The sequence below is a fragment of the Mastacembelus armatus genome, chromosome 20, assembly GCF_900324485.2.
Source record: "Mastacembelus armatus chromosome 20, fMasArm1.2, whole genome shotgun sequence".
Classification (NCBI taxonomy): domain Eukaryota; kingdom Metazoa; phylum Chordata; class Actinopteri; order Synbranchiformes; family Mastacembelidae; genus Mastacembelus; species Mastacembelus armatus.
Genome location: NC_046652.1, coordinates 9966585 through 9982241, shown reverse-complemented (window position 1 = coordinate 9982241; position 15657 = coordinate 9966585). Strand labels below are relative to the sequence as shown.

The 15657-nt window shown below is 40.2% G+C and overlaps 2 protein-coding genes across 3 annotated transcripts; one reads left to right on the top strand and one right to left on the bottom strand.

The window, feature by feature from the left end:
• The first annotated feature begins 4143 nt into the window (after positions 1-4143).
• Positions 4144-7424, top strand: LOC113121808 (leucine-rich repeat-containing protein 14). Its single transcript, XM_026292621.1, has 4 exons — positions 4144-4261; positions 4390-4701; positions 4807-5634; positions 6158-7424. Exons 2-4 carry the CDS (start codon positions 4424-4426, stop codon positions 6723-6725), a joined length of 1674 nt encoding a protein of 557 aa, XP_026148406.1. The 5' UTR covers positions 4144-4261; positions 4390-4423; the 3' UTR covers positions 6726-7424.
• Positions 7425-7567: 143 nt separating this feature from the next.
• wdr97 (WD repeat domain 97) lies at positions 7568-15364 on the bottom strand. Of its 2 annotated transcripts, none has more exons than XM_026292618.1 (21): positions 15066-15364; positions 14180-14423; positions 13506-14086; positions 12992-13113; positions 12165-12885; positions 11933-12081; positions 11622-11858; positions 11432-11522; positions 11204-11333; positions 11025-11101; positions 10860-10944; positions 10602-10760; positions 9877-10023; positions 9561-9737; positions 9288-9479; positions 8987-9181; positions 8783-8904; positions 8513-8681; positions 8053-8225; positions 7900-7964; positions 7568-7820 (listed from the first exon to the last, which is right to left on the bottom strand). In XM_026292618.1, exons 2-21 carry the CDS (start codon positions 14318-14320, stop codon positions 7639-7641), a joined length of 3915 nt encoding a protein of 1304 aa, XP_026148403.1. In that variant the 5' UTR covers positions 14321-14423; positions 15066-15364; the 3' UTR covers positions 7568-7638. The 2 variants fall into 2 exon arrangements, with proteins under 2 accessions (XP_026148403.1, XP_026148405.1); XM_026292620.1 differs by having other exon boundaries at positions 9561-9683.
• Positions 15365-15657: the final 293 nt, after the last annotated feature.

Below are 15657 nucleotides of genomic sequence, written 5' to 3'. Positions count from 1 at the left end.
GGAAGGTAACAGCTCATCTCTTTTTGAAATGTGTAAATTACAAAAGAAATCAAGTCCTTGACACTCCTGCGTGTGTGAATAATGAGATGACATCAAGGCATGAACTCATGAAGCATTCGCTGTAATTGAGGCATATAGGCTACATGTAAACATGAGGGGAGAGGTGGAGTGAGTCTGTGTGGCTGTAAACCTTTGCAGGTCAGCATTCACAGTTTTTCTCAGTCGCTTTGGTGCATTTCTCAGAACAGAATTGAAATTCTCAAAACTATCAGTTCAACCACCACATTACCAATGTACGACAATGTACCGATGGCTACGACACGTAAGAAGATATTTTCCATGCTGCATCACCAGGGAGAATATCTGTGGCCTAACAGACATGATGTGTAAACAGATTGTACTGTAATTTGTACTGTACAGCTCTGCCCAAAAGGTGTTTCTTGTAGGTTTTTTTTTTTGTAAATCTTTAATTTTGAATTTGTCCTTTGTGCAATGCAGTGCTTTAAAGGTCTTGCAGTACAAACAATACAGTAACAACTTTGAATCATTTCTGTGTGACTTTATAGTTTGAAATTGCACTGCAACACAGGGAAAAGTGTTACCTTCTTCATTTTCAGTCACTTTTCTCAAAAACCACGACAGTTTTCATTCGAAAAAAAAAAACTCACAGCGTAAACTGTTCTATTGACAACAAGGCTAAACATTTTAATGGTCTTATTCATAAAAATGACATAAGGACTCTTCATTCTGATGGTAGTGACAGTTTCTGTGACATAAAGATTTGCTTTTGATACACAGACTTCACATTTTGAGCAACACACTGTTGCAGGTCATCTGCTGTGTTTTGCAGTTTGCACACTTTGTTTTGATAAATGCACTTAGTGTCATGCAAACTTCAGTTCTGTTCTGAGAAATGCACCACAATATCAGATATGAAATGATAAATTCTGCCTTAACAGGACAAAATGTCTGACAAAATCACTTATAGACACATGAGGCAAAAACGCGTCTGCAGATCTGGCTGAAAGGTGATTAATGCAGTTTCACAGGATTCGTGTGGTAGAATTCAACTTCCTGCTTCATCAGATTACATGGGAATTTAGACTTATGTTGAACTGTACATACATTTTGGGTATGAGAGTTTTTTTCTTGGCCCTTGAGTTCTCTGCTCTTGATGTTAAGTGGTAGATTAAGATTTTGCAGAGGGTAACAGAAAAAACTCCATCCACCATGAAAAGCCAGTATGGGGTATTATATCCATGAATACTTGTCAGAAACATTAAAAGAGGCTTTACTCAGGAATAAATTCTTAGAGAGAGAGACAGACAGACACACAGATAGATAGATAGATAGATAGATAGATAGATAGATAGATAGATAGATAGATAGATAGATAGATAGATAGATAGATAGATAGATAGATAGATAGATAGATAGATAGATAGATAGATAGATAGATAGATAGATAGGGTCTCAGGAAGGTCGGATTAGATGTGCTTCATGACTAACTACTTGAAGCTCTTTATGGTGTTGAGTGTCAGCACCAGGGAGCAGTAAGTATTCGACCATGATGCAAGTGACTTCTTAATATGAGGGCGGTGGACTCGCATGGTGCCCTTGGGAACAAGAGTCTGATTCAGAGATGTTAAAAATGTCTGTGAGAACATCTTTTAGCTCTTCCTCCTTCCTCACAGTCTCTGAGTAGACATCCCAACATGCTATCCAGTCCTGCAGGGTTGTGGAGGTTAGTCCTAGTTGTTACTCCTATCAAGTTGCTGGAGGGAGGTGGAGTCATATATGTTGTTTAGTGCATTAAGATGAGCATAGAAGTCTTTTTTTGGGGGGGGGTCTGAAGCTTCTCTATAAAATAATACAGATTCCTTTTCTTGACCTGGATGCTGTTTTGCAATTTAACTGTTTACATGGACATTGATATATATTTATTTCATAAACCCTAGTCTAATGTTCAGATCTAGTGGAGGCATTTTTGGATTTCAAACAAGAAAAGTATTTTACAATACAAAAACAATACAAAAATGGTCCAAAACCTAAAATATGGCCAGTCTGTTGAGCATATGGTGTTTATTTCACCAATTTTAACAAGAAATTTGGGGTAGCATTCCAAAAAACACCTTATGCTTAATTAGCAGCCAATTTAACGTTGTAGACATGTGAACTTACACACATAACAAATATCAAATAGAAGGTGATAAACTGCATTAAAAAAGTCAGCAAAACCTAAGAAACTAAATCTTAATAGTAACAGGCTTCATGTAAAACATTTTGATGTGTCACCGTAGTACAAACACACAACCTCATATAATTGTAACTGGGACACCTGGACCTGGAGCCAGCGTGAAACACAGTGGAAATACATATTATTCCTTTATATATTATACCGGCTGGGTGGAGGGCACTTACATTCCCAGTAGAGGTCAGGTGTAGAGGCTACACCCCAGCAACTCTTAAAGTCTCTGGGCATCAGGGGCATCAACCTTAAAAGCTATTAAGGACTTGTTTGAGGAGACAGAGCAGGCAAGCTTCGGGCTCTGTAGGAAAGGCAAATTGAGTGGGAAGCAGGGATCTTAGGGCCAGCTGCAGCCGGTGGTAGGGAGACACCTCTGACACTGCTTCACCACCCTGTGATATTCCAGGATTAAAGGTGCCCCAGGCAGAGATGCAAAGCAGGTAGTTTTACCTGTGCAAACATATTTAAATAATCTCTGAATTAAAAAACAAACAAACAAACAAAAAGATCTTTCACCAATATTTTACTTGATATTTTCAGTGCTAATTGAATTCAATGAACATATAAAATCTATGCAAAAAAAAAAAAAAAAAAAGAATCTACACAAGGTAAACATTTATTCCAGTCACAATACTCTGAAACAAAGTAAAATCTGATTACAGTAATTGACACAGCAGAGACCATAATATGATCATGGATTTTCCCTGCTTGCATTTCATAAGGTGTTATAATTTGATATGACACAGATCTCTGTAGGTCATCTGGAAGGACTACAGCAATAAACTTAGTTAAAGAGTTTTTTTGTATGCGTCTGTTGTCATCTGTGTGTGAATTGTGGATGTATCAGCAGCAGCTTACACATCCTGTCTGCCCTCTGCGAAAATAGTCCTTCAACCTCTCTAAATAAAGAAAAGTTATTTTAATCACAAACAAAGCATCGTGAGCCTTAAAGCATGAATGAGCAGCTAAAATCCACTTAACATTTTAGTCATCAGCATAATCAGACTCAACAGCTCCAGACAAAACACTTATATTGTCTGATGATTAAGGATGAAACGTGGTCATTTCACAGTTTAATCTGAATAAAGTATAATTTAAAACAAATCAATGCATTTTAACATCAGTAACAGCTAAGGAAATATAATGAAATAGAGAGACAAATTGATGATAATTTGCAAAAAGCTCCACTGGACATTACTAGAATCATTAACTGGTAAGTCTTGTTTGTTGTTTCTGATAAAGACTATCAGAGGCTGTTTTGTTGACACAGGAGCTACAGAGTGCAGCCAGCTTGCATGATCCATTAGCTCCATCTACTGGTTCATCTTCTTGGTCATGTTTTTGGACAAAAGACAGTACAAAAACCAATTTTTGGGCTTGTTATGAAGGATATATTGCCCTGTTTCTCATAACCTTTTTCCTGTTATTTTAGTTACATTAATTTTACTTTATTTCACCAGAATAATCCACTCTGTACTTTAAAATCCTATTTAAAAACAATATCCATAGTGTATGTTTAATTTATTTCTACTAAATAAAGCAAATAATTGCACTGAAGAACAAGAAGGCTACTTAGATCACATCAGTCAAATTGATTTGTTAAAATCCCACCACTGTCAGTAAATAACATAATATCATGCAGGGCTAATGGGGTATACATTGTATTTTAATAAGGGTCTTACTCCAGTAAAGTATTTTTAATGGCAGGATAAGCTGAGATAATAAATAAACCCTGTAGAGTTAACTTCTTTTCCATCCAAGTATTTTCATGCTAAAGTGCTAAAATTTTTATTTGGACCTTAAGATACAGGAAAAACAAATCCAAAATCTATGCTTTTTAGTTCTACAGCGGTGACGTCATGACGTAGTGCTACGTCACTGTCACACGTCGTGGTAGATATAAACACTAGTTGCAGCTTCCTCAGTGATTAGCTTGTGGAGCTAGCTGCTAAATGCTGCTAGGATGTGTTATATTCTACCCAAGAACATCTGTCAGTCGTGGACGCGTAAGTGGTCAGTGTCAGGAGTCCAAGTAGCTATCAGATAATGTTATACATTCTCATTTGGGATTTTACAAGACCGGGTCGCATTGCTGTTATAAAGCTAACCTTAGCCTTTAACGCTACGCTGCTTTTCCAAAGGACCTAACGCGGCTGTAGTTGGTTCTGTTCTGAAATGGTGCAGTCCTTGGTGAGCCTTTGTGCCAGGGAGGTGGTGAGTGACCACAGCTCGTCGCCGTACTGGCTGAAGTGGGTACCCAGGGAGCTGTTCGGCCCGCTCCTGGACGCCGCCTTCAGCAGCTGCAGACCGCTGGCTGTAGGTGAACTGGCGCAGAGATGGCCTGAGCGCACCCTGCGTGTGGGGGGGCGAAGGAAACAAGGGCGAACTCCTCCAAGTCGACTGTGTATCCAGGCCCTGTTGCTTGCGGTTGTCAGAGGACTCTCGGACCAAAGGTGAGTCTGTACACTGCACATATCTTGTAGCAAAGAACCTTTTGAAGATACCCGGACTGTTTCTGTGACGATCAGTAACATTTCAGTCCTTTTCCTATTCCTCAGGTGTGCGCTGGAAGTACTGGATCTCTGTGGGCTTCAAGGAGAGGATGGAGGGATGGGAGACTCAATGGGAGGCTGGTCTCTCACTGTGGCTCTCTGCACTATGGTTGTTCAGGCCAGGGCTGGAAGACAGAAGGCACAGAGGAAAGAAGGAGAGCGAGAGAGAAAAAGGTTCTCAGCTCTGGAAAGAGAAAAGGATATAAAAAGAGAGAGGGGAAAATGGAAGAGTGGGAAGGAACCACATGGAGATGAGGGAAGCGGTGACAGAGAGAGGATGGGATTGTTGGGTGAAAAGGAGTGGATTAAAGGAGTCAGGAGGCGGATGGAGATGGAGAGGAAAACAGAGGGCACATTAACAGCTGAAGCAGGCAGCACAAAGGAGAATGAGAGAAAAGACTTAGGAAGTGATGTGTTGGTGTATGTGAGAGCTGATCTCTTTGTCAATGCTCGATCTTGGGAGCGTGTTCACGTGGCTCTGAGTATATCAGGTCCCCTCAAGCTTCAGTGCAGATACCTTCGTGTGGAGGAAATATCTGTGTCAAGAATCCGGACTCTGCTAAACCTTCTGCCCTGCCACGGTCTCCTCGGCATAGATATTCGCTACAGCAGCCTCGGGGTGGGTGGCTTGGCTGAGCTGCTCCCCCTGCTCTCTAAGTTCCCTGCACTGAACTCTCTTCGGCTACACTACTGTAACTTGGATTTTCGCAGAGATCACCCTGGGCAAGAAGAGGCACTGAAGGACTTGTCACAGGGTTTGGCACAGCTAAAAGAAATGCGAAGTCTCAGCCTTACTGCACTACGCCTTCCTGGACAACTTCGTGTGCTGCTCAGGTATGGACTGAAACCCCGTTATGCTACTTTGTGCCTATCCTTATGGTAAACAGGGGAGTAACAGCTCTTAAATCAAGACCAAATACAAACACCCATAAGATCAAGAAGACAGAATTACAATACCCACCCATTTTCAGAGATGTTTTAATTTTTTTTGTTTTGTTTTTGTTTACTTAGACTGGTCCTAAGAGAATAGTTTTATGTAATTTCATTTTCATATTTAATCTACCATTTCCTATATATATATATATATATATATATATTTTTTTTTTTTTTTTTTTTTTTACTTCACTGTTCCAAATTGTTGGTGATTTAATAAAACCTCAAGTTTTTCCCAGTTTTTTAGTTTCTTTTGTGCGATGCACTTAGTTTTGGACTGTTGGTCAGACAAAAATGTAATTTGAAGATGCTACGTTTAGAAAGTTGTGTCTGGTTTTTTCAACATTTTATATTCAGGAAATGATTTTTTGAATTGGATAAAATACTTACTGTAAATATTTTTGTCCTTTCCTCTTTTTTACAGTTCATTGCCTAACCCTCTAGAGATACTGGAGCTGCCCTATTTGAGCCTAAGCCCAGCTGACCTTGCCTATCTGTCCTGCAGCCACCATGTTTCCACACTGCAACAGCTGGATCTAAGTGAAAACCATCTGAATGAAAACACCCTGCCCTCCATACGACGCCTCCTCTCGCAGGCATCCAGCACCCTGCAGCACCTCTCCCTAAGTGGCTGTGGCCTGAATGATGGCCTGCTGAGGCTCCTCCTTCCCTCGCTGGGTGGCTGCTGGGCCCTCAAGAGCTTGGCTTTGGCCCTGAACCCACTCTCCATGGCTGGTGTCATGGACCTCGTGAGGATGGCTGTGCGAATGCCGTCCCTGCGTCAGTTATTGTACCCCAATCCCCTGGAGGACTACCAGCCAGGCCTTCCTGACCTGCCCTCCAGTGCTCAGCTCTTAGACTGGCCTCTGGATGAAGCCACAGATACTAATGCAACGAGCAGCCAGCTCAACAGGATCCTGATAGAAACCAGACGCTCTGACCTCTTGCTGACCTGCGACCTGCTCAATTATGATAAAGACTTGGTGGACTAGAGGAGAAGTCAGGGGAAGGACCCTGGTGCTTAGAAGTTTATTCACCGACACAAAGCAGAGCAATGTACCATAAGCCTGACAATCATGTTGTCATGTAAATTGTGGTTTAGTATTCTTACATCTATTTCTTAACTCTTCTTTATCACCATCAGTGTAATGTGAGTGGTTTTAGTATTTGTTTGTCCTCTATTCTTTTATGGATAAAGACCCACTAATCCCTACATCAACAGGTTTGTTATCATTGGCAGAATGGCTAGGGATAAGGTTTGTTTCTCTTGACATGTGGTAATATGCAAAGATTGGTTTGCCAAACAAATGTTCAGATGAACCTCCCCCTCTTGGTGCTTCAAAAGGTGCTATGCTGTTTTGAAAAGGTAGCATCTTAATTGTATAAATTGTTGCATATGAGCTACAGCTGCCAAAAATTTAGGGTTTAAAATCAGATAAACAAGATATTTTGGATATATCCCTCTGGTCAAAGGTTACTCCTTCTCCTTGTCTGACTTTTTGCCTTAAGATTTGCTACTTTGTTATATAAGAGCTCCAGATATCTGATCAGCTCATCTACTACTGTACATGTACACAAAGAAAATCAAAAAGCACTGCTGCTGTGACAGCTATTGCATTGATTACCACCAGTAAACTGTGTTTTCTGTTTCGTCCACTAATGTGCTATTACAATTGCATTGTTTTATTTTAGATATCTGTCATACAGTAATTTCTTTGTCTGTTCTAAAATGTTCAGGTGTATTTTTTGTTTCCATTTGCTTTGTGTATGTTATCAGACTATACCAAGTCACTCCCATACCACACAAATGCATTTAGATTAGTCACACAAAAAGTCAGTTGCAAAGTCATTTATTTGTTGAAATCAAATGCTTCCTATTGTGTTAATAGGAATGTTACAGAGGCATCATCTGTAATACTCCACAAAAGACTGCTGTTGAATGAAGTAGCGTCGCGGTAGGACCTTTAGCCAGTCCTCATCTGAGTTGTTGTGGAAGGGGTACAGAGTGACTCGAGTTAGTGGCAAGGAGATGAAATTGGGAAAGTGCATGAGGAATGGGCGGTTTTGCAGGGGAGGCAGAGTTATTCCTGTTTGACAAGAATGTATTTGGCATTAAAAGACATTTGTTTTCAGCAGTTACATTGAAGTACAAATCTAAAACCTTACCTGGTGGCCTGCGACTTCTGGCCATGCTGTAAGTCTCTCCTAGACGAAGTATTGGCTGAGAACTACTACACAAACATATACATCAAAGTACAAATTGTGAATCATATAACTATAAACAGAGGAAACTACTATATTTTCATAACATTCACATACCAGTCATACAGGGACAGAACCACAGTATTTTTGCGACCAGCAGGTGCAACACATCGGGCCTTCCTGTACTCCTCTTTTTGGACATAGCAAAAATAATTCAACACATCCACTGTGGTGATGATTGGTGGCATCCATTTACTTGTACTCGTGAGGTACAGATACCTGTTGTATTCCTGGTTGAATGGCAAAAGAGGGATAGCAGGGAATCATTTTCAGCCTAAAGATATAACCAGCCATACCTGTCAACAACACTGTGACAAACTCTCATCTACATGTATTTAGAGGAGTTAAGGTCACAGTAAAGGATATCAGAAGCAGCCTTTCAGTCTTCAAACACTTGTTTGTCCTTTTGTTGCACTCAAAAATACTCTCATGAATGATAATGATTAGCAAAAATACTCAGTTTTTTACAGATGTAAAACAGCATTCAAGAATGAGAAATTAAACATGTCTTTGTTACTTTGTATTTGGAGATCCACAACTCCAGCCAATCATCTGCTCTGTTGTGGAGACTCTTCCAGATGTCAGATGGGTCCTGCAGTTCAGAATCCCAGCTCTCCAACTCTGGCAACAGCCACTGCTCAGCCTCATCTACACCTAGTCCCGTTAGCATACGCAGCAATATTCGCCTATTAACAGAATAACACAAACTTTAAGCAATGTAGAGAGTAATGGTCTCAGATTAAAGGTTAAGAGGCTATTTTCATCATTGATTGTTATTTAAACTCACCGGAGACCAAGTTTCTTATAAGCTAGAAGAGTGAGAAGTTTTTTCACAAGATCACTGCTAGTAGATTTCAGATGCACCAGCAGATTCAGTGTCTCAATAAGCACTGTCTGATCCAGAGGTGACTGAAAAACACAGAAAAACAGGTTGTTACCTCAAAATGACTTCTCAAATGCAGTCACAATCTTGATCCTGGACATACAGTACCATGTGTGGTCTCACAAGTTTGGGTATTAAGTCAAAGAGGCCATCATAAAACTTGGATGTATTATGTAAGAGTCCCTGACTGTGCAGGTCTTGCAGTGCAGCAAGGATCTTAAGTTTAGACGGGGTGCTGCAGGTGTTTAGACATTCCAGCAGTTGTAGGGAGAATTCCTCTGGAGACAAGGTACTTGAGATACTCTGCACACAAACACATTTATAAAGACCTACCCTTGGACCAAATTTAAAATTGCATTATATGGCTTAATCCTTAATATGTACTAGAGGCATATTTGTAAATGACTACCTTTTTATTGGGGTACAAATCTCTAAACCAGTCTTCATCTGCAAACTGTTTGAGGAAATTCGGCACTTCAGGGGAAGGGTCGCGGGGTGGGAGCTGTGTTGGGGTCCTTGAAGGATGAGGGGGTTGAGTAGGAATTAGGAAATGAGGAGTTTTAGGCTTGGGTTGCTCTGCTGGAGAAATATTCTCTGGAGGCTACAGGCACAAATTACAAACACATTAGAGCTACTGTTCTTGTGTTGTATGTTCTTGTGTCGTTTTGTAAAATGCTTTCACCTTATCGTCCTTCTCCACTTTAATGGTTTTCTTGGGTATGACTTTCTCAACAGGCTTAAGTGTCACCTGGGTTTTCAGTTCAGTTTGGTTTAGTTCAAAGCTCGTCGCTTGAGCCTTTTCCACCTGCAGTTGTACAGTTAGACTTTGCTTTCTCACATACTTACTTTTGAAGAATTCCTAGTGCAAGTATATGAGCAAGGAAAGCAAAGACTGTTATGAAAACTGGAAATTCTTTTCTACATTTCAACCACCTTCAGTTGATTTAAGTTCCACAGTGAACATTAGCAAAGTTGAACAACATGCAAGCAATTTATACCTTCTTTTTCTCTTCATTCACAAGAATGTTCTGTTTAGATTCAGGGCGGATTTTCTCATTTAACTTTGGAAGGTTAAGGGGCCTGCGGTCACTTGGTTCAGGACAAAATGAAAATGTATCTGGGTCAGAGGTGTCCGTCAAATCAATCTGAAAACACAGGATTATATCATTAATGATGTACTATAGTTCCAATTACTACACGAAATACACGGAACATTCAAATAAAATGACATCTTTCTAAAATTTGCATTAGAAACATTTAGATTCATAGTTTCACTTCCAAATCCAGAAACTGATGTGCTCTGGTATGGTTAAGATGATACACATAAGAGATTCAGATTGTTAAATTATTAAATGAAAGCTGATTATATCTGTCACCGCTGAAGCTTTGTAGCACAGACAGGGAAGACCCAAGTGCAGACACAGACAGGTGCAATGAAGTACTTTAATATAAGTAATAAAGTTGACCAGGCTTGCAGGCAGACAGTAGACAAACAAGAGGGCTAACAAGGAACAGGCGCAAGATGCAGGTTGCAGGGAAGGTAGCAAAACACAAAAAAGCTAATGGGGATTCTGTTCCATGAGAATGCAGGGGGCTGAGAATGTGAGAATAGCAATATTAATTGTACCAGGGCAGGAATTTTGACAATGTCAGAATAAGTCAGCATATTTAGAAAGTACTGAAAAATACAGGTAAAATAAGTGAGCTTAGGAGAAGCAAAAACCTTTATTTTGGGAGGCAATCCATATATTATTCTCATGTAGCGATCAAAGGCCTCTTTCTTTGTTTGATTTGTACTGGGAGGCTTCCTTTTTTTGCATTTTACTGTGTCTTGTAGAAGTGCAGATAAGTCCATATTTGAGGTCATTAAGCTTTCATATTCCTGAAACAAGACCAACAAAAAAACATGCTTGAACATATTTGCCAGTGTGCTATACTGACATTCGTTGTCAAACACACACACACACACACACACACACACCTGCATCCAGATATCTTCAGTCATTAATTGATTTCTGGTGATTTTTGCTGATGCTTCCTCTTTGTTTTTGGCTGTTCCATCACTCCTGTTTGCACCAAAATATTGCTTATATTATATTGGGGCATTCTTTATTCCTAATATGGAGTAAATCAGAATAAATCTTACATTGTATTGCTGCAGTTTTCTTTTTTCTCGGCGATAGGCAAGTCAGGAAGAGGCTTGACATAATAAGTGTAAATGAGCTGTGAAGATAAAATAGAATTAAAGAAACATTTTGTTTACAGTTTGCAGATTTGGGTTAAAAATAAATCTCAGTCACTGCACACTGCCACCTCACAAGTTACCATTTGTTGGTATAATTGTGGCAGGAACTTTGCACAGTTTGTCTTGTACAGGTTTCCTCTGATGCCAAAGAATAGTTCTCCAAACCCACCATAAGCCAAACATTCAGGCACTGCATTTAACTGGAGCGTCCTGTAGAGGTTACACACATAAATAAACATATCACTGTATTAATATATGCTTTTCACATCTGTAATACAAAACTCCAGAGGAAAATAATGACTTCCAACCTGATAAGTTGATTCTTCTCATTCCAAATGCACACTGTCCCATCTAGACTGCTGGAGACAAACAATTCCAGATCAGGACACACACACAGGCCTGCAAAAAAAGAAAAACAAGCGAACACATACTGTACAAACATAGACAAACAATGTAGTAACATCCCAAACAAGTCATCATTATGGCACAGTTATGTACCTGTGAAGTCATCTATATGTCCTTCTCTGGGCAGTTGACCTGTCTGGTTTTGGTTGAGGAGGTCGAAGTGCATTAGACTATTGGTCCCACTTTTGGGCTCTTGGAAGGTGAGAGCCAGCAAAGGCCCTAGTGTTGCCAGGTGCACGTGAGGCTGGCCACTGTGCAAGCTCAGCTGTTGGCTGAGACACTCCTCAACATAGGGGTTTACTCGCCACACTATTACTGTCATGTCCTCACCTGGGGATCAGGGTAATAACATTACGTTAGTACTTATAAGCAAATAAAGGCAATAAAGGTACGTTGGGAAATACCTGTGGAAAGTAGGTAGCCATCTGTTGGGTAGACCTGTAGAGAGGTGACACTCTGGCCATTGTGTGCTGGTGTCCTGTACCAGACTTTCCCATTATCCAGTTTTAAAACACTGACACAGCCCCCATTTTGGCCAAGTATGATCAAACACCTGCCCCAGGCACAAAAGTACTATCAAATTTGCTGAAAACGTTTATTTGGCACAAGAAAATACATTGAAATTACAATGCTCACCTATTCTTGGCATCATCGAGAATTATCTTGCTCCTGTGACTGCACCCTCTTCTCTCCTGTAAGTTTCTCCACTCCTCTAAAGTGCCACGTGCATCAGTGACAAGAGTGTAGACTGCCAAGCAGGAGGCCGGACCAGGGATTGTCAGATTCTGTCTGTCATCTTCACTCACACGGTCCTCCTTCTGCCAGGGCCCCTGACCTCGCCCCTTCCATTGTTGCATCAAAGTGATTGGGTTAGTGAGAGTATTGGCTTGGAGCACTGTACCTGCCTCACTTAGGGCCAGCAGAATCTCTTTGTGCAGGCAGTAGTCAGCACACAAAATCCTCTGCTGTGTCTTGAAAGAAGTCAGCACTGCTCCTGTTTCTGCAGCCACCAGATTAATATCACTGTCCCCACTAACACAGAGCACTCTTATAGGATAAGGGGGAGGAAAGGATGAGACCAGGATTTGTTTCAACGAGGCTCCTTTATCCCCTTTGAGTTTACAGTGGAGGTTGTATATGTTTCTTATACTCCAAAAGTCCACTCCTTGGTGAGAGAAGGAGAACAAGATATCTCCTTTACTAGTGCCTCCTATGTACAATGGAGGGCTTTTCTGCTCTGTGTCGACACACTCAACCACATCACCCTCCTCCACATTCCAGCAACGGATTGTACAATCCACAGAGGCTGATAACAACATGTTTAACTCAGAGCAATAGAATAATGAGTTCACCACACCTGGACACAGTAAAAAGAAAGCAGATGTATTTGTAATTCAACAAGGGGTCCATTCATGAAGAAGTAGAGACAAAAAACATGCAACATCCTTCAGCCATAAACTTACCATTGTGTCCGACAAAAACCACACGTAGTTCCCAGTCCGGTCCCCATACTCTAATGGACTGCTCGTGGGATGCAATGATCACACAGTCCAGGTGAGAGCAGTATATTATTGCAGTGATATTGCTGTAAAACATAGTCTATCAATATTTTGATCAAAATTTCATATTTAAACTTCACTATAGTTTCAAAGATGTTAACTACCACCCCTTACATTCAGTGACCGTTTTCATTGAAAAACTTTTGTAATGTATTCAGAACCATTTAGTTATTTCTATTTTCTAGACATTCCTAGTTAAATACATAAATATATTTGAAATATTTCTCAATATAACCCACTCTAATACAACAGTACAATACAAATTCTACGACATGAAATTGAAGTTAACTCAGTTTGTCAACACAAACAAACTGTGTACAGGTGTCAAAAATCCTGAACATTATAGGCAATATAAGGTGTATTAGGTGTAGCTAATAAAGTGGTCAATAAGTGTATATAACATGCAGCTATTACACACCATGAGCAAAGATCCTTCCTGTGATCCAAAACCTTGCCACCATCGAGGTCAACCACTGTCACGACTCGCCCGCACACAACAAAGGCTCTGTGGGGCCTATCAGCTCGTGGACATGCTAATGCCATATGAGTTGGTGTGCTCTGCTGCAACCCCTTCTGTATCTTCACCTTACACCTCATGAGTCTCACTGACCACACACACACATTTCCCAAACCTGCAGTCACCAAGTCTGTAGAGTGCTCTGCAGGCTGACACACCCGTATGTCCAGGGCATCTTCAGCAGCATCCAAGGGCCGTAACTCACTGTCCAGAAGAGTGAAGATGGGACCAGGGCCCCAACCCACTAGACAGCCAGAAATCTTTGTAGAAGTTAAGCCCATAAAAGGAAAATGTACTGAGGAAGTCTGCTTGTGGCCATCAGCTTGGTAAAGGAAAACTGTATTATCTGAATGGATGCCAATGAAGGCTGCAGCTGCCTCAGAATACACCATAAAACGTACAGGGCTGCCACAGGGGAAATGCTGTATGCAATGAAGACCATGAGTGAACACATGCTCCTTGGTCTCTTTGCTCCTTGTTACCTAGATATAGACAAAACAAGGCCATATGAGGTGTGTATGTTTCTTGAAAGTGCCCACAGCCGATAGCACCTGCCAGTCAAAGACAGAACTTACCATGCAAGTAGCTTGCTTCGCAGCTTGTGTGAGCAAACTCTGGTTTCCAAATGTATTTCCACTCCCTGGAGACAGTAGCCCCAGGGTGGGACTGGGACAGAGTACTGCTGTTGTTCTGCTCTCCTGTCCTTGGGCCACCATCACAACCTGCTACCCAAGGCTGATGCATCCACTAAACTAAACCACTTTTTAAATAAAAAAGTCTTTGTGCAGTTTGCTATATGGCATTTCCTTGTGTAGGACACTAGAGAAAAAATACAATTTTATATTAATGCATGGGTGATGTTTCAGTGTTATTTCCTTGTCTGCTTTATTTAAAACTATTTACCATAATAAAAATCTGAAACAATCTGCTGTATTATTATGTAGTTATCCTTACAAATGTAGTATCAAATAATATGGAGGGGTAAAACCCTTGTCTTACAATCATGATTAGATTAAGTACATTTTTACTTTGGTAGGTAAAATGTAGATGTAGACTGGTCACCTGCCAGTTTTAGTTAAACAGTTTTCTTATTTTCTGTTATCCATTCTATTTTATAGTATTTTAAATTGTTTGAGTATTTTTAATTGAAGCTTGACATGTCACATGTTTTCTATTACCTGTTGTCTATTACCTGGAAATTCACAAATGTAACATGGAAAAATGTAACGTGCACATTAACGTTAATTAATTAATTAATAATCATAAACCAATAACAAATCAACTTTCATACTTAAAAAAAACAATGTAAAATTTTAAATGCAGGACTTGTATTTACTCCGTAATTTTGTACTGTGTCCTTTCTACGTTTAGCTTACTTATAGTTTGGGCAGTGGTTACATGGGCAGTTATACGTCCACACGGTTTATAAGACACACAATAATACAAACGAAAATCACTCACCTTTCTGCTAGTTACTCCTTCAGTTACATTTGTGTTCTCATATCGTTTATTTTGAATCAGTTGTGGATCCAGAGGTAGGTTAAGTTAAATATCAGTTTCAGAGTTGACCAAGTTAACTAAACTTTGTGTTTAGGACAAACGAAGTTAAACTTTGTGTTTACCTTCTGCTAACTTATTGTTTTGGATGCCACAGCAGGTATATTTTAGAAAACAAACTAGAATGAACTTAACTGAGTCTGAAAACCCGAAACGGAGCAGAACTGTGCTAAAAGTTATTGTTAGTATGATTTCCCAGCCCCGTGACTAGTCCTTGTTGCTAGGCAACGGGTCGCTCGGCTACATTAGGTCGCACATCTTGACTTGCTTTAAGGCAGTAAAATGTTTTCTCTTAATAGGCTTACTTTTTAAATAAAAAAGTAAGGTAGACACAGCTGGGTAACTGCATTTCCTCGGTATATTTAACTGTTTGTAACATCTTATTTCTTGTTTTATGCTGCGTTCACGTCGGCATAATGGGAAACATGGTTTACAGTTGCCATAGAAACGCATCGTGAGCATAATAGTCCAAGATGGTGTTTGTCCACAATGCTAC